The 21,543-nt window shown below is 36.9% G+C and overlaps 2 protein-coding genes across 2 annotated transcripts; one reads left to right on the top strand and one right to left on the bottom strand.

Moving 5' to 3' along the window:
- The first annotated feature begins 2,108 nt into the window (after positions 1-2,108).
- LOC141645810 (uclacyanin 1-like) lies at positions 2,109-4,610 on the top strand. The gene is made up of 3 exons (XM_074454000.1): positions 2,109-2,173; positions 2,386-2,560; positions 3,780-4,610. The coding sequence occupies exons 2-3, from the start codon at positions 2,389-2,391 to the stop codon at positions 4,274-4,276; spliced, it is 669 nt and encodes a 222-aa protein (XP_074310101.1). The 5' UTR covers positions 2,109-2,173; positions 2,386-2,388; the 3' UTR covers positions 4,277-4,610.
- Positions 4,611-6,863: 2,253 nt separating this feature from the next.
- On the bottom strand, positions 6,864-17,426 carry LOC141646736 (DExH-box ATP-dependent RNA helicase DExH3). Its single transcript, XM_074454668.1, has 19 exons — positions 16,938-17,426; positions 15,692-15,846; positions 15,521-15,608; positions 14,842-15,078; positions 14,294-14,389; positions 13,901-14,089; positions 13,534-13,693; positions 13,306-13,436; positions 12,947-13,117; positions 12,120-12,392; positions 11,761-11,955; positions 11,047-11,250; positions 10,540-10,609; positions 10,307-10,455; positions 9,256-9,564; positions 9,113-9,172; positions 8,500-8,652; positions 8,279-8,389; positions 6,864-7,722 (listed from the first exon to the last, which is right to left on the bottom strand). Exons 1-19 carry the CDS (start codon positions 17,193-17,195, stop codon positions 7,246-7,248), a joined length of 3,486 nt encoding a protein of 1,161 aa, XP_074310769.1. The 5' UTR covers positions 17,196-17,426; the 3' UTR covers positions 6,864-7,245.
- Positions 17,427-21,543: the final 4,117 nt, after the last annotated feature.

A 21,543-nucleotide genomic window follows, 5' to 3' on the forward strand; every position in this document is an offset into this window, starting at 1 on the left:
ATTCATGCTTGTTTGGTTGCTTAGGAAAAAGGGATATATAAACCACCACTATGAGGGTGGTGGTAGTTCCGGCGACGGCATGGTGGGAGAGTCGCCGGAGTGGCGGCGGTCGGAGGGTCAGTGTGGTGATGATTGATGTCGTGGTGGCAATGGTAGGTGTTGATAATGGGTGGTTAAGGTGAGTGAGGGAAAGGGATTGGTTTCCCTGGGGGGTGAGAGGTAACAATGTAGAGAGACTTGAGGGAAAGGGAGGGATTCTCATACCCTTTGTTTATATCAAACAAACACACACAAAGGGAATCATGAATTTTTATTTCGTTTCCCTTTCTCTTAGATCCCAAACCAAACACGAAAAGTATTGTATAAGGGTAAGGAAATAAGAGAGTTAAATAATAAAAAGTTTACTAATAGGATGAGTTAGGGGTGTTTGGGGTCGTAAATAAAGAAAGGGATTCTCTACATGGTACCCCTTAATTTTTCGACTTTCTACATGGTATCCTTACACTTTTTAAAACATACATGATACCCCTAATTGTTGTCATTATCAGTAAGTGTACCCCTAAACTTTATTTTCCATCAATTATACTCAGTTTTAGGCGCTAGGTAATGACTTGGACGCGTAACAAAGGTTGTCATTTATTATTTCATGACATAAGGACTCTATTAGGCTCAATATCCATCTCAATCCTAATATTTATTGATATATATGGGCTAAAAAAATTTTGACGAAAAATTTATTGATTCCTTGCCAAATTATTAGGTCCAAAGATTGATATTGAGCTTAATATAGTCCTTATGTCATGAGATGATAAATGACAAACTTGGTTACGCATCCAAGTAATCATTTAACGCCTAAAACTGAGTTTAATTGACGTAAAATAAAGTTTAGGGGTACACTTAGTGATAATGACAACAATTAGTGGTACTATGTATGTTTTAAAAAGTGTAGGGGTACCATGTAGAAAGTCAAAAAATTGAGGGGTACCATATAGAATATCCCATAAAGAAAAGAGTCAAAGGTAAGCAAGTCATTAAACTTGTCCAATTATGGCAAATGGGATAATTATGTGAATAGACGGAAATGAAAAATAGAAAAGTTATTCCGAATAGGAGGGAGTAAGTTTTATTTTTTTATTTGCGAACTATAATTCAAGGTATGTAGATTGAACAGTTAGCATTGTTTTCAAACAATATGGTGCGAATTATAAACGTCGAAGAAACAAATGATTATTTTGTCCGCAAATTTTATTCTAACAACAAAAATCAAAAATTTATTTAATATTTGTTTTGATGTTTAATGATTATTTAATTTATTATTAAAATGAAAAATTAAATTTTAATGATTGTATTTAATGCTATAAATTCTTTCACTATTTTTCATTAATAAAAAAAAAAGGGATATTTTACATGGTACCTCTCAATTTTTTGACTTTCTACATGATACCCGTACACTTTTTAAAACATATTGTATATGGTACCCCTAATTGTTGTCATTATCAGTAAGTGTACCCCTAAACTTTATTTTTCATCAATTAAACTCAGTTTTAAACGTTAGGTAATGACTTGGACGCGTAACCAAACTTGTCATTTATTATCCCATGCCATAAGGACTCTATTAGGCTTAATATCCATCTCGATCCTAATATTTATTGATATATAAGGGCTAAAAAATTTTTGACGGGAAATTTATTGATTTCTTGCCAAATTATCACGTCCAAAGATGAATATTAAGCCTAATAGAGTTCTTATGTCATGGGATGATAAATGGCAAGCTTAATTACGCGTCCAAGTAATCATTTAACGCCTAAAACTGAGTTTAATTGACGGAAAATAAAGTTTAGGGATACACTTAATAATAATGACAATAATTAGGGGTACCATGTATGTTTAAAAAGTATAGAAATATTGTGTAGAAAGTCGAAAAATTAAGGAATACCACCTAAAATATCCCTAAAAAAAATAATCATGATGGGGCTTGACAAAATTCTGAAGTTGTGAGAAGTTATAACAGATTCCCTCCCATGTGAAGTGTGATGACGTCATACAGTTATACCACTTGAATATAAACCCACACTCATACTTTACGACACTCTCTCCTCAATATTTTCCACTCTCTCTCTCTTCACCGTTATCAAATTTCGTTAGAACAACAACAAATTTACAGCAACAGCGAGTAAAATTCTCTCTAATTTTTATAATTAACGTAATTTATCGCTTAATTACTTGAAATTATGTTGCAAATTGCAACACTCTGTTCTTAATACGATAATCGAATAATCGTAATTAATCGAAAATCGTTCGTTTGCGAATAATTTCATTTTATGAGCTTGTAATTGATTTAATTATAGTGTATAAGTTTCGTTGCGGTTGTTTTTTTTTTTGCAGGAAATGGAAGGAACGAAGATGTTGAAAGCAATAGTGGCGATAACAATGGCGGCAATGCTGTTTGAAAGTGTTTCGGCGCGAAATATTACCGTTGGAGGTTCGACTGGCTGGGATTTGAACACTAATCTTACTCAGTGGTCTTATTCTACTCCGATTTTCGTCAATGACTCTCTCCGTAAGCTTCGCTCTCTTGCGCTCGATTCTCGCTTTAATTTCATGTTGTTTGATGTTCGTTTGCTTTTGTTGATTTTGATTATTGCTCCGATTATGTTGTTTCAGGCTTCTTTTCTTGATAATTGATGATTGAGTTGTTGATTTTTGCGATTTCGATTCATACTTCGAAATTCGAATTTCAGTAACTTTCGTTAATCCGCAATGTTCTTTCGTGAAGAAATTATTTGTTGTATATCTCTTCATTTCGTCACTTACATGGAATAGAGATTAAAGCGTCGATTATGTTCGATTAATTATGATCAATTTATTCAAGTTAATTGAGCAGATTGTTACGATTTTTGAGTTGTCGATTTTTATTTCTCGATTTCGCTCTAAGATCGAGTTGTTTTCATGATAATGAGTTGTTGATTTTCGCGATTTTGATTCACGCTTCAAAGTTCAGTTACTTTCGTTAATTCGTGATTTTTCTTTCCTGAAGAAATTGTGATTAATGCTGATTCTCTTCATTTCATCATTTACTTTGAAAATAAGATTAAAGCGTTGATTATGCTGCATTTTAGTTGCTCATGAATTCATGATGCATTTTTCAAGTTATTAATCGAGACGATTGTTACGATTTTCATGGAGGTTCGTTAAATGATGTGTATAGGAGTATAATTACGGATCTAATTAAGAGTAATATTAGTATAATCAAATATCAATTTAGCGAATTCTCGTAAATATTATCGTGTAAGAAATCGTACTGAAGCGTAATAATTGTCTCATGAACTATGTGTTTTGATTGATTCATGAAATATAATTCTGACCTACAAATTCAATGACTGGATGCATAACTTTTGAGCTTTTGCTGTGTTCATCTATGTCATCGAGTTTCGATGATCAGTGACCATGACTGTTCAACTTGATTAATTTCTCATGAGTATGAATTAGGTTAATGTTTTAGATGAATTTTCAATAATCATGAACTTTGAATGAAGATCTACAGCTAGTCTAGCTAAAGACGGGTCAAATAGCTTGAAAGTGGTGACATTTTTAGCCCCCGCCACCCCACGTGTTGCTTGTCCTATTAGGAATGTGGTATTGTATTTGGCCCGTCTTTAGTTATAGACGGATATGTGCCGTCTATAATGAGATTTTGTGGAAGATCTATTAGACAGACTGTTCAACTCGATCACAGTGTCATTTCGCGCTAACATTTGTTTCTTTTATTTGTTTATCAGTATTCGTCTACACGCCAGCACACGATGTGATTGAAGTAAGTGAATCTGACTTTAGCATCTGTGAACGAACCAGACCCATTGGCGCCTACAACAATGCCGATGGAGTAACACTGATCCCTCTACCCCAACCTGGACCAAGGTACTTCATATGTGGCAGGCTTGACCACTGTTTCGTAGGCCTCAAGGTCCGTGTTCAAGTTCTAGACCGTCCACAGTCTCAGCCTAACGCATCAAGCCCAAACTACCCTGCTAATCAGCCTAATAATAACCGCACTAACTCTGATGAGCCAGCTAAGGACCTTCCTCCAAATTCTTCAGCGGGTCAAAAAGCTGCAATAGCTCGGGATTTTGCGCAGTTGATCCTTCTCATCTGCCTTTATGATGCTACATTTGCGACTGGTTTTGCGTCTCTTTACTGGTTCATGCTGCGTGCAGGCATTTATTTCTTCTTCTGTGTCTTGATGGATGTCTATAAATACTGGTTTCGAGCCGGATAATCTCGTCTCCTTAGAGATCTGCAAGATGTAAGTTGTGAAGTTTTACTGTGAATCCTGTGATCAGTCAGCTAATAGCTAATAACATTGAAATTTTCGAGCGGATTGACAAATGTAGCTATCTTAGCTCATCATTATTTGTGTTGCATGGTTTATGAAATACTGAGTTTTGCCTTGTAAGAGACAACTTTATGGAGGAGAAAAATCAGTCATTTTTCACTTGTATTCCCAGTAACTATAGTTACTACTAATGTAGCTATCTTAGCTCATTTTTCACTTGTATTCCCAGTAACAAGGCAATTTCAGTATAACCGTGATTTTCGATATCATTTACAGATTTACAGTGCAAAGATGACTGAATTCACTCCTTCATACAGTTCTTACTATAGTTACTACTAATGGAAACTACTGTACTATGTAGTCAATGTCGACATTCACCGGCTATTCTATTAGCAGACTGATCACAGCAGAAGGTCGCAACTCGCATCTGGCAGATCTCAAAAGGGAAGAATTCATGAGACACTATCCATCCTGAAACCATGATTAATAATAGGTACCCGAGAAGATACCGGAAAACAAACGAATGCCTGCATACACCACGAAACAGTAAAGAGGCGCAAAACCATCTTCAAATGTTGCGTCATAAAGGGAGATGAGAAGAAGCAACTGCCCCAATTCCCAAAATATTGTAAGTTCCTCACCATCTGATGAATTTGGACGAACCTCCTTAGCCTCAGAGTTTGGACTCGATGCGTTAGGCTGAGGCTGTACACGGACCTTAAGGCCTACGCTGCAGTGGTCAAGCCTGCCACGTATAAAGTACCTTAGCCTCAGAGTTTCTCCGTTGTAGGCGACAATAGGACTGGTTCGATCACAGGTGCTAAAGTCAGATTCACTTTCTTCTATCAGAACGTGTGCTGACGTGTAGATGAACACTGAAAAAACAAATGTTGAGCAGATAGAGTCAGTCATTTTAGTTTGCTACTAGTTACGCGACAGTTGAATCATAATTTCACATAATTTTTCGAGAATTTGGTATATGATCTTCGATTGGACTAATGTTACTCTTAATTAGACCTGTCTAATCATACTCCTACAGATCATTTGACGAAACTCCAAGAAAATCATAACAATGTTATCAATTAACTTGAATTATGTATCATGATCAACTAAAATGCAACATTAACGTAATTGACGCTTCAATCGTAATTTCACATAAGATTCGGAATCAGAAGGAAATAAATGCAGTACAGTAACTACTTCATGAAAGAAAAATCATGAATTAACGAAAGAAACTGAAAGTTTGAAGCATGAATTGAAATCGCAAGAATCTACAACTCAATCATCAATTATCAAGAAAACAACACGAACTTAGGAGCGAGAATCGAAATCAAAGTAAATGAAGTTCGAGAAAAATATCAACTCAAAAATGATTTAATGAACCTCACATATCTTTTAATGAACCTCCAAGAAAATCATAACAATCCGCTCACGTAATCTCGACGAATTAATCTCGATTTCACGTAATCCAGGAATTGAAGAAAATAAGCAGATACAATAATTAATTTTTTTTAAAAAACGACAAACAAATAATTTCTTCAATAAATTAACTGATATTCGAAGAATCAAAGCTCAACTCAAAATCGCAAAAATCAACAAATCAATCATCAATTATCAAGAAAAGAACCTCATAATCCTAAAGCGAGAATGGAAATCAAGAAAAGCATCAAACGAAGTTCGAAGCATTAATCATAATCGAATTTCAACTCAATAGTAATCATTATATCAAGAAAAGAAACATCAAAAAACATGAATTTAAAGCGAGAATCGAGGCGCGAGAAATCGAAGCTTACGAAGAGAGTCATTGACGAAAATCGGAGTGGAATAAGACCACTGAGTGAGAATAGTGTTCAAATCCCAACCAGTTGAACCTCCAACGGTAATATTTTGCGCCGAAACACTTTCAAACAGCATTGCCGCCATTATTATCGCCACCATAGCTTTCAGCATCTTCGCTCCTTCCATTTCCTGCAAAAAACAACAAAGAAATCAAATTATACACTATAATTGAATCAATTACAAGCTCAAGAACTCGAATATTAACGAACAAAAAATTTTCGAGTGATTACAATTATAATTACAAAAACAGAGTATTGCTAATTTTGATAATAGTGAGGATGGCGGGAAAATTTTTGAGGAGAGAGAGTGTTGTTTTTCTTTTATTTATTTATTATTATTATTTTGTCAAATGAAGTGCAAGATTAGTTCTAATTACGTGGAAGGGGGATTTATATTCGAAAGTGTAACCTATTGTCACGATGTCTCCGTCTGTTATAAGCTAATTTGATGTAATTTTAATTTATTTTTTTGAAAAATTTGAAAATAATTTAGAATGTTTCTAATTTGATGTAATTTTGTTTTATTTTATTTTTTTGAAAAAATTGAAAATAATTTAGAATGTTTCAAAATATAGCGGTGAGTACATTTCGATCGCGTGTAACAACTTACGAAACGAGAGTTAATTTTATTAGGGGTTTTTAGATGTACAAAGTCTTGCAAGTTATATTTGAAGTATATCAACAATAAAAAGAGAGAAAAATCGCGGCAAAACTGCATATACAACTCGATATAATTATGAAATTATACATTTTTTCTGTAACAGAAAGGAGCATGAATGATAACCTTTAGAAATACAGTACGGAGTACAATATTTGAGTTCCTATTAAGCTAAAATGACCCGGAATTGTCGCATGCCCGAGTTATTTTGTTGTTCATCACAATCGTAATTGCACCAAATGCAACTCTTGAAGTCCCTCCAACAATATGATGATGCTTGAGCTACATTCGATCCGATCCACCAAATATTTACACCACTGCAATTTCCATATATAGGAGGAATGATCATGGCTAATCTCACATTCCAAGAAATAGTAAGCCGGGCTGACATTTTGATTTCTGATGGTTTGCAAGTATTAACCAGGACGGCGTTTTGATTTCCGACGTTTACCAAGAAGTTTCAGCATGTTATCAGTCACATCTAAAGGGGGGCTGCCATCTTCATCTTGGGTTTTGTTGTCAGTGTGAGTCAACCAGGCCAAAGCTTCAATGGCAGCATCTCTTTCTGCGAGTTGCTTGTTTTTCCGAGGCTTACCTACAAATTGCATCCCCTTGAATTCCACTAATGCCCTAAATTCATTGCTTTTAAGGTGTTTTGTCTTGTATTTCGGAGGAGAATGGCCCGCCCTCATCAATAATGTCTGCAACAAGCTTTTCGGGTTTGTTCCGTCTTTCGAGAATTTACTGTTGTTGTTGTCTGAAAGTTCCTTAGGTTTCCTGCTTTCCCGTCCAAAAACAAATCTTCCTTCACATTGATCTCCCGATATTAGCTCCTGGACTGCGAACATAAGGTACTTGCCTTCCTTCAGAATGTCAATGGTAGGATCTTCAAGCTGCATTGTGATACCATTGTCATTTATTAGTAAATAATGAGAACCTATCAATCATGGGATGAGAAACGTAGCGATATCAATGTTTCCTACATTTTCCGTCACATAGACCTCGATAGGCTGATTGTAATAGATATTTCATAATAAACAGAAGTGAAACCAACGGCCAGAGGGGAACCTAGCTAGTAGCAACGCGTAGCACTCGCTACCCCAAAATTTCGGAATTTTTTTAAAATTATCGGTTTTTGCTATCTTAAAATTCTTATATATGGACCTTAACATAAATACTCCGTATAAAACAATATTAGAAAAATTCGCTACCCCAAAATTTTATTTTTAGGTTCGCTCCTGCTAGTGGCAATGACCATTGGCCAACACCAATACAGCCGTCCCAGAAACTAGCTATGGAAAAACAGATGCAACATAGTAGCGAATGAAACCAGAAGCAAGGGTTGGAGTTAATGGAAAGGCTAGAAAAGTTTTATTTTAAATAACCAGAAGCGCGCATATTTAAGTAATTACACTTTCAAGCAGCTAAATAGGGTAAACGGTGATATACCTTTGTTTGTAAGAGCTTATCAAGTTCCTCCTTGAGCTTGCAGTAGCACTCGGCCATATTAGGATCCATGAAAAATTCAACATAACCGTTGAGCATCTTCAAGTGACCAGGCTACAAAAGCAAAGAGTGTATTCATATTCTATCCACCATAACTTTTACGACACGCTAAAAGAAAAAACAAAGCAAATAAGTAAAGGAGCAGAGACAAGTGAAATAATTACCTGTCCACCAGAGCTAAGAGCGCCACCAAAGAGGATCAATATTGAATCTGATACACCAGTAGAGTCACGTATGAAAACCGTGTTCACTTTTACTTTATCTCCAAAAACTAGCCAAGGATAAGGAATTGTCTGGTAGCGTGCATTCACTGAGTTCTGAAACAAAATAAACAATTGTCATTTCAGATCAGGTAGACAGAAAAATACTCCTCCATCCAATTTGTGTTTGGTCCCATTTGATTTCAATGGTCAAACGATGTCAAGTTCAACCGAATATTTTTACAGTGATAATATCAAAATATATATTTAAGTAAAAAGTGAAAAAAAAAATTATATTAACACTACAAAAGTAATACCAATGGTAATTTAATGATCAGAACTCCAAAGGTACAATGATCTTTTCGAGTTTTTCAAATATCTTATAAGAGCCACTGCAATATTTAACAGATTATAACTTCTATTAAAACCCAAAATTCTCTTTCAGGGTCCACAGTGATAGACATAGACCCAAAATAATTATTTTTAAATACTTTTAATAGGGATGATATCACAAATCAGATGCGAGCACTTGTCAAATAACTGAATATTAGTACCAGAAATTGGCTCCTCAACATACCGCATAGATTAAAACTTGGCCATCGTCCTTTGTTTTGAAGGACATCGATGTCTCCCTGTGCTGCATGCATCAAAGAGGGTACATGTCAACTAGCTGAATGGTAGTACCAGAAATTTGCTGATACTGAGAGTACAGATACTCACCACAACAGATGCTATCCCAGGAAACAGGCCAGAACATATAACTGCACGAACCAATGACTGGTTATGACTAAGTGTATTATTTGTGCTCACATCATCATCAATTATACCCGCATCCTTTAATATGAAACTGAACTGCTTCCTAATGGAATGGATAGCCTGGAGTGTTTGGGAAGAAAGAAAATTTCTCCAGCAGTATTCATAAGCTGATCCTTCACGTTCAGCATCTTTCCATCCTTCATATGCACGAACGAGAGCCATATGGTCGCTGTAATCCTTGGCAGAGAACCTGGCCTTTGCTATGCCAGCTAACTGAACCAAAGATAAAGGATAGTATAACATCACTTATAGTTTGTTTGAATAGAAGGAAATCAAGGCAAGGAGAGGGATAAGCATGGATGAAAAATTCGTTGTCCTGATTTCTGATAAGAATCCTATAAGTTTATTAAGGTAATGTCACACACTTACACCCAAGTTCCAAATGCTATACTTGATCCAAAATACAGTTTCCAATTGCATACAAAATTATTGACATTTCATATTTTCACTTTACGAGTCCAATTCCCCTTTGAAACATTGTGGTGATGTCGGTTAGAAGATAAGCGGTTCAAATGTTTGAGTCAGATTTGGTTTCTTACCACTCATACCTAAACCTACAGGCAACTGAGCACTCGCCACTTGGGTACCAAAAGGTACTGAATGTAAAATGTCGACCCTCCAATAATTGTAACCGTTTGCCATACTTTCACTTGCTTACCTATTTACTTCCTTCCAGTCAATCGCAAACCTTGTTTCCTTCTATTCACTTCCCCTTCGCCTTCTTTTTAACATCATAGGCAAGGTAATAATCAACTCATTCCCCTTCCCTTCCCTCCCTTGACTTCTTTGCCAGTTGCTTTGCAAATAGACAGCTCCCAGTACATAAGGGAAACCCACTCTCTTAAGTCTTAACCATAAGCAATTAGATGAACTCAAAATTTGGAATGCACAAAAGTTGAACACAAAAACAAGAAGGCACCAAAAAAAGGGGGACTGCAAGAAGGCAAGAAATTACATCTTTTTTGTCCTGAGGCAAAAGAAAAGGATCCTTAACACTAAGACCTGCCACTATTGTAAGGACTGGATCAAAACAGCGGAAGATCGCTCCCATAATCAGCATTTTTCCAAGTTTTGGGTCCACGGGCAGCATTGCCAAATACTTGCCTGATAAGGCACGTGTAGAAACTGTAAGAGCATTTTCATCTAAGCCTATAAAACCTACGGACGTGATTCGGAGTCAAGACTAACCAAGATTTGTCAAATGTTCGTCCTCGTTGAGAGCACCAATCAATTTTAGAAAGCCAATAGCATTTTGGACCTGCAAAATATATTGTCACAATTACTGATAATTGGGATTGTACAAGATACACCATATCCATGTATCCTTGGTTTCTACCTCTAATATCAAGGACAAGATTCAGCATAGTAATGATATATGCACATTAGACAGTGTTCAAGGAGGCCCACAGAAAGCAACTAAGAATGACTTTCAGACAGTCGCTGCTACTAATACAAAAATAAATAATATTCAGTTGAATATCAGTTGTCTCTCTATGGACTGGGTATTGCTGTGTACTACTCAATGTGTGCCGGTGAAATTATACTCCTAAAAAGGCAGGGGAATAAACTGAAGAGTAAATGGCAGGTTTACATGCAAGCTACAAGCACTTCAATATAAGTGGTTTGTAGCACCTAATGAGCCAAAGTTGGGAGTAAAAAAAATGATGAAAGTATCAAGTGTTAAATTTACTCAACCGCCAATGCTTCTGGAGGCTGAAGAGCTGACGACAAGAATTCTGCTATACTTCCAATCTGCAAACTTTTTATTTGTAAGCAAAGGGAGTTTAAAGGAGTTCTCAGTAGCTCGGGAAGTTGGTAGTCAGCAAAAGCTTCATAAACACATCTGGGATATAAATGGTAACATTCTCCTGGCTGGACACGGCCAGCACGACCCCTCCTCTGCAATCAAAGTGATAGTAAACATGTTAAACTATTAGGAAAAGGCTACTTCACTTTGATACTTCACATTGGCATCGTGTCCCATGTCCATCATTCTGAGACAACAATTCGATATTTCCTTAAAAGCCAAAATAATGAAACTTTTCACAAAATAACCGAGTCGGATTAACATAGGTAAAAGGTAGCTATTTGTTTGAATGGGCACAACTATATGATTTTTAACAAAAGCATAAAATAATTTGTCAGTTACAAATCTTCCCCCCGCCATGCTTCAGCTCATCCCACCATTAGTGAACTTACGGAAAGTTGGAAACCACAGATAGACATAAGAATGAAATTTCTCATTAAACATTCACCCAGCATTGATATCCTTACCCAAACAGCCAAAATCAGCTTAAATGAGATAAATTATCAGACTGATATGAAGCATTGGCCAGAGGGATTCCTGATATGGCAATGACCAAATATTTGAAAGTCCAATCATGAAGAGAGGAGATATTGTGGACTCACTTGTCGAGCAGAAGCCTTAGAGATCCAGGAAGGGAGCAAACAGGGCGTGTTATTCAACGCATCATATGTCGTCTCTTTGGCTTTTCCACAATCAACAACAAACACTACATCATTTATTGTAATGCTAGCTTCTGCCATATTTGTAGCTAAAACTATTTTACGAACATTCAGCGGTGGCCTCTCAAATATCAATCTCTGCAAAACAGTAAATGACACGGACGTCATTATCCCCCAGGGGGCGGGAGTTTTTTCCGAAAAAAGCAAGAGAAAAGAAAATAATCCACGGAGGTGCATGAATTTTGGCTCAAAGTCAACTAAAGCAAGAAACGAAAAAATAGCCATGATACACATGAAAATACCTGTTCAGATGTGGCCATCGAACCATGGCAGGTAAGTACTAAAACCCTGTTAGGGTCTCCCAGCAACGGGTGAGCTTTAAGTTGTTCCTTTAAACAATTTATATCCTCCCACCCAGTCATGAAAACCAGAACAGCACCTGCGCGTTCCTTTCGACATATATGACATAGAACAGCTTCGATGAGATTAAATCCAATGGAATCAGGGGACCAAGATGACAGAGAATCACGTGCACGAGGGCTATAGTTCTCAAAGCTTGTGTTTTTTAATGCATCCTGGAGAAACAATAACATCAATACGGGACTGAAATATTCACCTCAAACATTGTCTGCTACGACATTATACGGAAACACGAAAAAAGCTTCGCCATCAGAACCATTTACACTTTTAAGATGCAGACACAAGAAATAAGGTACTAGTAAATAACCTAGACAGTGGAAACAGGAAGGCAAGAGCAAATTCTTTAGACCATGGAGAGTTTCTCGCTAATTTATTTGTGCTTCTTACATTGTGGAACTACAACTGGTCAATAAAATTCTCAATACTATTTTGATTATGGGTCATCTAGAAGGTTGTGGACATCCGATTCCCCTTACCTTGCCATAAGCGGGAGCCTTGAGGCACCAGGGTCATGTTGCGTAGAGAAAATTTCCCTTTAACACGTTTAGTTATCGACATAGGAGGGAACTGGAAGCAAAGGAAGATGGAATATAAAATTGGAAAGGGGCGGAAGGGAAAAATATTTTGTTTGGATAAGCATAGAGGATAAGGTAGGAGGCAGAACAGAGAGTATACGGGAAGGAAATGGAACTTCTGGTAAAGCACAGACCTCAACCAGCGTAGTAATCTGATTTTTCTTTTTCCTTGGCGCCAATTGTTTTTGTGTCTTCCAGACTTTTTCTTGGCCATAATCATCAATTTGGTTGAATGACGTCAATTTGTATCCAGTAATTTCCAGCACATCTTCTAGAAAATGTGGCCTAACAGGGTACGTGAATCCCTGTCAAAATGGAATCATTAGAAGATCAATACTAAACTGAAAGTAATTAAACGAAAAACAAGATATGGCTGCCAAAATATTCGTAAAAAAAAGACTAGGTTGAAACTATTTAAACAAGAAAACAAGTTACACTAAAATAAAATGCTTCCTACTTCCTTGTTCATTTCAGAATGAGTTGTTCTACTTACCGGTATGTGAATCATTGGAGAGCCACCATAGTAACTGGAAAACAACTCCGCATTCAGTGTTGCACTCATTAAAATCAATCTCAAATCTCGACGACGTGGCAGAAGATCCTTCAACACAATCAACAGAAAGTCTGTAGAAACAGTACCAGCAACAAACATCAGGATAAAGATTAAAGAACACGAGCTGCTGAGATAGAGGATTGATCAAGATTGACAAATAATCCACACCTTCGTTCATGCCACGCTCATGAATTTCATCAACAAATACATGGGTGACGCCGTCTAAGTTGCGGTCACTCAGCAGTCGCCGTAGCAGAATACCACTGGTACAAAAAAGCAGATGGGTATTTTTCCCTTTCATTCCTTCTAATCGAACTTTGTAGCCAACCTAAAAAAAGTAAGCACAAGTGATACAACTGATCATTGAATGAATTTCTGAAAGAAGACTTAAAGATAATTAACTGAGAGGATAACTCACAAACCATCGGTTGCCATGTGAATATTATAAATATCAAAGTAAAATGATCGAGGAAGCTAGTAAGAAGATGCTGAACGTCATAGTGTAGAAAGATCAACATCAGTTGATAGGACTTACCGATTCCCCAAGAGGTTCACCTCTTTCTGCTGACACTCTTTCTGCAACGGCCATGGCAGAGATTCTCCGTGGTTGTGTGCAGATTATATTACAGAATGCTCCACGGCCAGATTCTATTTCCGACTCTAATATATATTGAGGTAGTTGAGTGGTCTTACCACACCCAGTTTCACCAGAAATCACAATAACCTAACAATAACATATAAAACAGTATGTAAGTAACTTTGTACCTTAACTAGTTAACTATATGTGATATAGATTCTTAGAAACTGCAGTGCCAGAGAAAAGCCCTTGCCTAGCTCTTGAAAAAGAACCGAAACTATACAGGTTTTAAGAATAAGCCGGTATGTGGTTAACTGTTCATTTCAATTTTGAAGTTATTCCAGCACACACCTGATTCTTTGCTATTGCTTGAAGTAGCCTCTCTTTCTCACTGTATGAAGGCAGTGATTTCCGGAATTCGAGCATTTTCCTACCTTCAGGTGATTCCTAGACGTCGAGAATATAAAGAAAACACTTAGCATTGAAACCGGCTCAGAATATCAAGAAAAACTATATTACTTGGAAGCTTTGCCAAAATAATCGTGCTGCCTTTATAGTATTTCTAAATCAATCAGAGAGAACCACGTAATAGCCAGAAAGATCCAAGACAAGAACAAAAAAAATGTTGAACCTGAACTGTAATTTCATACATAATTAAATGTGGCAAATAATCAATCAGACATGTTATTTTAGATACAGTTGAATTTCTCCTAATATTCAACTTCTTTAATAACTAACTTATCCCAAGTTTCCACGAGGATTACTTGGAACAGAAAGACTACTGGTGGACGTGGTGGTAGATTATGCTAACATTCTCTACATGCAAGAACTATATATAATCCTCCTGAAAGCTACGCACAATTATTACATTCTATATAGATGTCACCTACAGGATATACCTGCCAAGTTCTCTGCATATTACGCAATCTCAGGCTTCTTCTCTGAAGAACCTTTTCCATGACAGAATCATCCAACACAGATTCTGAATTCTCAACCAAATTTAAATTCTTATCTGCTTTAGAGACACTGCCTTCGATAGTACCATCACTTCGACTGTGAGAAAGTTGATGAATTCTATCAAGATGTTCCTGCAGTAAACCTTCCACTCTCCTGTGCACACTCAATGAAATAGCCACCTGTATAGTAGAGGACACATTAATCTCCTTAGGTATTTAAACAAAGCCACAGCAAAAAGATACTACCTCCATCTCAACTTTATTGTCCTGTTTGAAATTGATGATCAACTTTGACCACTGATTTCTGCCTATTATGTAAAGATACAACGACAAACACGCTTAATTTGTTAAAACAACTATTTCCTTATTATGATTTTTCAAAATTCGCAGCTCTGTTTATTGTGATAATATATTGGTCAAAGACGACATTGATTGACCACCAAAGTTAAATGTGGACAATATAAATCGGATGAAGAGAGACATGGAGTAGTAAAACAAATAGATTGGCCAGGACAGCCAGTTAGCCGACAGCCTTGCTACACCAAGAAAAGTAGAATAAAAAGGAATTTGGAAGAAGTATAATTTCTACGGAAAAAACTTGACAGCTAAAAACAGTAATTACCTCTCTCTGAGGCCGCTTATCATCAAGATCTGGACGATAATTTGGAAGGGGAACCTTGCTAGCAACCACCGCTTTCCCATATATCTCACTGAAAACATAACAAAAGGACTGTTAAAAAAAGACATCATACAAAAGTGTACACATGGGAGGATGATAATATTTGCTTCATACCAGTAAAGCCCCATTCTTCTAGCGAGATTAGATATCTGCTCAAAATCCCTTCTATCTCTTTTATCCCTTGACACAACCTCTTGCTCTTGTTCATTTCGTTGGAGCATGCTAAGTTTCCATTTCCACTCATCAACGTTGGCAACTGAAGATGATGCCTACCAATGAAATGGGATATATGTCAAAACTATACGCAACATAATTCATTTTGGTCTGATCAAATAGCTTTTCTTAGACAAGGCATTATCGCCACAAGCCATATAGATCATACCACTCGATAAGAGGCCTCATTACACCTCACAGCCATATGATAAACTTAGCATTCCCGTGACTTAGTTCAATACAGATGCGGCAATATGCTTGCCTTTTTTCTTCTAACCTTCTTAAATTCAGATTAATACATTGTAGTAACAAATAAATAACCGCAAAACCACCACAACACTGATTAAAATTTCCTCTCAGTATCAAGCATAATAATACATTCCTCCAGCAAGCTAATTCAGTCATATTCTCTTATCCTCCATATTTCCCATGCCGTTGTCTTTGATGATACCTCCACTACTTTCACTAGTAAACCAAACACTAGAACTCCAGCTAATTTGCCCTATTGCTATAGTAGTCACTCGAACCAAATGTGTATCCAATTCAAAGATAATGTAACATACAAACCCAACATTATTCCAATTCCTAACACAAAATAAACGACCCAGTCTTGCTTCAGACCGTCTTAACCTTAAGTGCTTGCCTGGAATCCATGGAATAATCATGGGGTAAATTTTTATTGGGCGATAATTACTGGGGAAGTTAATTACTTTGTAATGAGTTCCTTGAAAATAGGTTTGGCATATAGAAGTAATGATTATTGAAGACATGTTTTACTCCTTTAATCACTGCCGGGGAGGAATCCTTCATGAGGGTCGGAAGGTGAATAATTACTCTTATACCAAACATGCAAAATGTACCGTACATATCACTCTTCTATTCATTACCCCTTTTACCCTCAATCCAAGCAAGCCCTTTCAGCTATAGCATAACTAGTATGAAAAGATATCGTCTTAAGCTTAAAACGATCACACACTAAAAAAACACCCGAATTCATCACTCTACACAGTACATTACCAATACCAATATCAAATTAAGCATCCAAATGCACCAAAAACTCAAAAAATCATTTTTATCTAATATCAAATTTCACAAGCCAAAACACTAACAAACCCACTAAGTGATCATCAAAGAGAAGAGAAATTACCGTGTGCGAATCGAAATCACAGTCATATTCATCGTCAGAGAACTGCTCAACGGGATACCCAGAAAAATGACGATTTTGCGAAAGAAAATGACAACAATTCGACAAAATTCCCAAACTTGAAGTATAATTAGGTTGTTTAATTACATTAGAACCCAGAAAATTGAAAAGGGCATTGTTTGAAATCAAAAATTTACGAGTTTTGGAAATAGAGTGAATTGATTTTCCGCATTGTAAGAACAATTGAAGCTTCGAATGCATTCTAATGAATCGAACATGGGTTTAACTCCATGCCCGAATAAATTGTTACAGTGTTTTGATTTTTATTTGATGGGAATCCAAATTGGGCGAATAAGTTTTGAATTTTTTGTGATTGGGGATTTATTTTTATGAATTAAGATCGTTGCAATTTCCCGTTCAAAATTTTAGGGGTTTAGGGTTTATCAGTTTGTTTTAATTGGGGGTCTAGTCTACTGACTACTGAGTATGGACATTTTTGTTTGGTTGATAAGGCTACCGACAGTTGGACAATCTTCTTCGGATATTGAAGATAATTTAATGGCTGATCCTTTAAGTTTGGCTTTTTCATTCGTAGGAGTCAGTAATCGAACCTCTAACAGTTTGACCACTTGTTTAAGAGATGAGAGTCTTTTTCAGTCATACCGGCCAACTTTGGTTGAGTATGGACATTGGAGTGTAAGTTTTCGAGCATATCAGACGTACTATATTATCGACGTCTTACTCAAATTAACCGAAAAATGTATAATTTTATCGCTTATTAGTTATTAGTAGTAAGTAGTAACAGACTAAAAGTTAACTAAATTGCATAAATGGGTATCTCATTAGTTTGGATGTACGATGACAATATACGAATCTTTATGATCGTGTAGTAAGTCAAAAGTAATAACAAGGATTTCATTTTTGGGAGAAAAATGGTGATGGGAGGACTATTATGTATGCCTTTTAAGATGAGGTTTTGTTAATAGATTTTTTGTTCCAAGTAGCAAAGACTTTGTCATCGGAAAATCCAAGCGAAATTCATCAAAGTAATAACACACGGAAACACTCATTTATTTATTATAACTAGTTGGGTGTCCGCGACCTAACGGTCGCGGTATCCTATGACGTTACTTTGACGTTTATCTCCGAGATTGTGAATGTAATTGTCTAATCTTTATAATTAACTTGGGTAGAATTTAACATATGGCCTATCTTGTATAAACAATTACTCAATTTTCCCATTTAATAGATCCCTGCATTTTTCTTAATTTTTCCCTCCAAAATCTCCCCAATTTCCCTCCAAAAAGTCCAAATTTCTTTCTACACTTATTTATTAATTCTCTTTATATTGTACTCCTTTCTGACATTCTGTCAGTTCCATTGTAATTTACGAGAATGGATCCTCTACATTTCTTTCTCTCCATTTCCCCTCCATTTCCTCTCTTAAACTTATTTAACAATATTTTTCCTCCAAAACCTCATTATCCCTTTTTTTTACTCATAAATTTTGAGTCGTTGGATGATGCCAGAATTCGATCTGGACCACCGAAAGGAAATGGCCTCTCCATTTCTTTTTAGGAAATGGAGAGAAACTCTCCTCGTAATTTACGTTTCCCTTGCTTTTGCGCGCCCTTTCTCTCTCCTTCATTTGATTTGGTTATGTCGTCTTCATCCTCTTGGAAAAATTCACCATTAGATGGTTTTAAATTTATGAATCAAAGGTGCCTAAAATGTGGGAATAATGCAATTATTAAGATTTCTGGTTCCGTTAACAACCCTAGAAAGCCATATTTCAAACACAAATGCTTAGATTGTAACGAATTTGTAATGTGGTTGTCTGAACATCACATCACAATCAACAATATTTTCAAACTCGCTGCGTACGGGTTGCTGAAGATGAATTTTCTAGGACGGTGGGTCTAACTATTGAAAATATTTTGCAGATGAAGAAGTTGTTTGCCGATTCCATTTGTAGTTGTGAAATTCTTCATGAAATGTATTACTTTCATGTTGTTAATCGTTGTTGTATTGTTTGTACTGAAGTAATAAATAGTTCAAATAAATTGATTGCAAAAAACATTGCTTTCATTCTGATTAACCTATGCATGTTTTTCATTGTCCTTCGTTCAGGCATCGAACGAAAACATCATTTCTAACCAGTTACGGTCCAACTTAAATTAAAAGCATTAACCAAACATCTGATATTTTCGCGCACTTGTATCCATCGGTACTATGCTACTTCATATGTTTTGGAACCGGTGCTTGCTGAACATGTTATGGCCATGGTAGATTGTGATGTTGCACCGGCTACGTTAGTATATGGTTTCTTTTTTTGAGGGAGGCTATTGCCGGTTCCTTCTTGATGCATCTCATATAATCCTTTGGAGTGTCTTAACCATATGAAAGCGGAGACGTTGCTGTATCCACGATTTCTAGATTTTCCATCGAAATTTGATTAACACCATGGATACATGCCTATAAGAAATGGTTAAACTGATGTACTTGTTCAAAAACTGGAAAAAGGGAATTGCATTAGTAACTTGTCGGACACCAACTGACATACCTCATGCGAGCGTGAGCCAAGATAAACATAGAAGTCACCATGTCATACTCACCATCGTCACCCCCTCTGCGGGGCCTACTCCCGATCCCGTCATACTAAAAGTCACCATGTCATACTAAAAGAAGGAAAGTAAGTAAATGGTAGTAGATGTTAAGATTTATTTAAGGAAAGTTGCTCTAGGTAGATGTGAGGTAGTAGAATTAGTAAGGTTAGGTGCTTTGGCGAGGGAAGGAATAACGGAACACTGTTGTTAGCAAGGATATAGCTCACATGCTAAGTCAGTCCCAAACAACGCACGAAACCCAGGTCTTCCAGTTCTTTTGGCACTGTCAGTAACACTGGCTGCCCTCTACGTGTGCACTGAAACGTGGAAATAAGGGTTCATCGTAACTTGTAGCGTAAAGGATAGGAAAGTAGTAAACTCTCAGATTTATTTCACAGGCTAAATCGGTTCCGAACTACACACCAATCGTAGATGTAGGCCACAAGAAATCATTCGGGTTCATCCCAAAGTCTGAAACTACTACTGGCTTGTAATTTTGTAAATAGCAAGTTCAAGGACTAACAATGGTCACAGTTGGCGGTTAACACACATTGCAAAGTGCAATACCCATATGGGGTGAAGTTATCAAACAGGAATAGGAAAAGAAGATGCTTATTATAAAGTACAACACCAACAATGCTTCCATTATTTCAGTAGACCACAAATTTCTTCTAAGGTATGACATTGGAGTGATTTAGCCCCAATACTTATACATAAAGTGAAATTTGGCCCCAATTCAAATTGTATCTAATATCTCCCTTGAAATCAATATCTGATAAGTAGCATTTTAGTCGTATTTTACCCGTACTTTAACTCTTATTCAACTCGATTTTGTGTGCGTTAAATGACATAATAGATCATTTATTTACTAATTTAATAATTAGTCATCTTAGTCATATTTAATAATTAGTCGGGTTTTATATCATATTAGCATTATTACTATTATTACTTTTATTTAATTAAATATAATTTGTAGGTGAGACGTATAATAAAGTGGAGATTTGAGCAAGTGAAACGAGACGGAATCAAGACGGGTCAAAGGAAATAAAATAAAGAAGCATTTCAAGTCAACCCTTGACCTTTGGAAACAAAATCACACTCTCTTTCCCCGCTCGCTTCTTCGTTTCCTGCAATTTCAATACCACCATTTCAAAGACCCTTCATCATCTGCTCCCACCATCATCACCAACAACCCAACCTCCTCCATTAAAGTTCTATTTTCCCCAAAATCAGACTCCAAATTTCCCTTACCAATCAAACTATAATCACCCATATCAACTCACCATTCTTTCAATTCACCATTACCAATCAACATTAAAATACCACTAAATTCTCAACTCGACATCGACCCTCGATGCACCACGTCCTCAATTCAAGCGGGCCCGACTAAGTGCAGCTCCATACCATCAAGAAGACCACGCTCGAGCTGCAATGGCTCTTTCCCACCGTTCAATCAACACCATCAACCTCCATTTCCGTCACAAATCGCACCATTGCATCGCATCAGCCACCTTCACCTCCATCGTCATTGCCCATCAACCTCCATCACCCTCCGTGCTCACCATCATCAATCCACCATTCACCACCATTAAACCCGAGTCCAATTCAATCACCATCGCACCGCTCCTCCCTCAAACTCGCGCGCCCTGCATCGCATCACCACAACCACGACAATTGCATCTCCACTTTCGCCGAAAACCCGTCATCTACCTCGCTCTCACCACAATTGAGCAAGAAACCCGTCACACTGCGTCAACAACGTCGACGACCACCAATTCAATCCATCTCATTCACCAATCAACCCGTTCACCACCATGTCGGAACCTAATCTCCTTCCCACGACAACTACAACAAGCAAGCGGTGGTAACAACCCACATCAACAACCCGCATCAATTCGATCCACCACCGCGATGCTCACCATTCACAACAACCAGCAACCACGACTCATTTCCATCATCATGATTCATCATCAAAATTGGAAACAATTGTTTCCCAGACGGCC

The sequence above is a fragment of the Silene latifolia genome, chromosome 3 (assembly GCF_048544455.1).
Source record: "Silene latifolia isolate original U9 population chromosome 3, ASM4854445v1, whole genome shotgun sequence".
Taxonomy (NCBI): Eukaryota; Viridiplantae; Streptophyta; class Magnoliopsida; order Caryophyllales; family Caryophyllaceae; genus Silene; species Silene latifolia.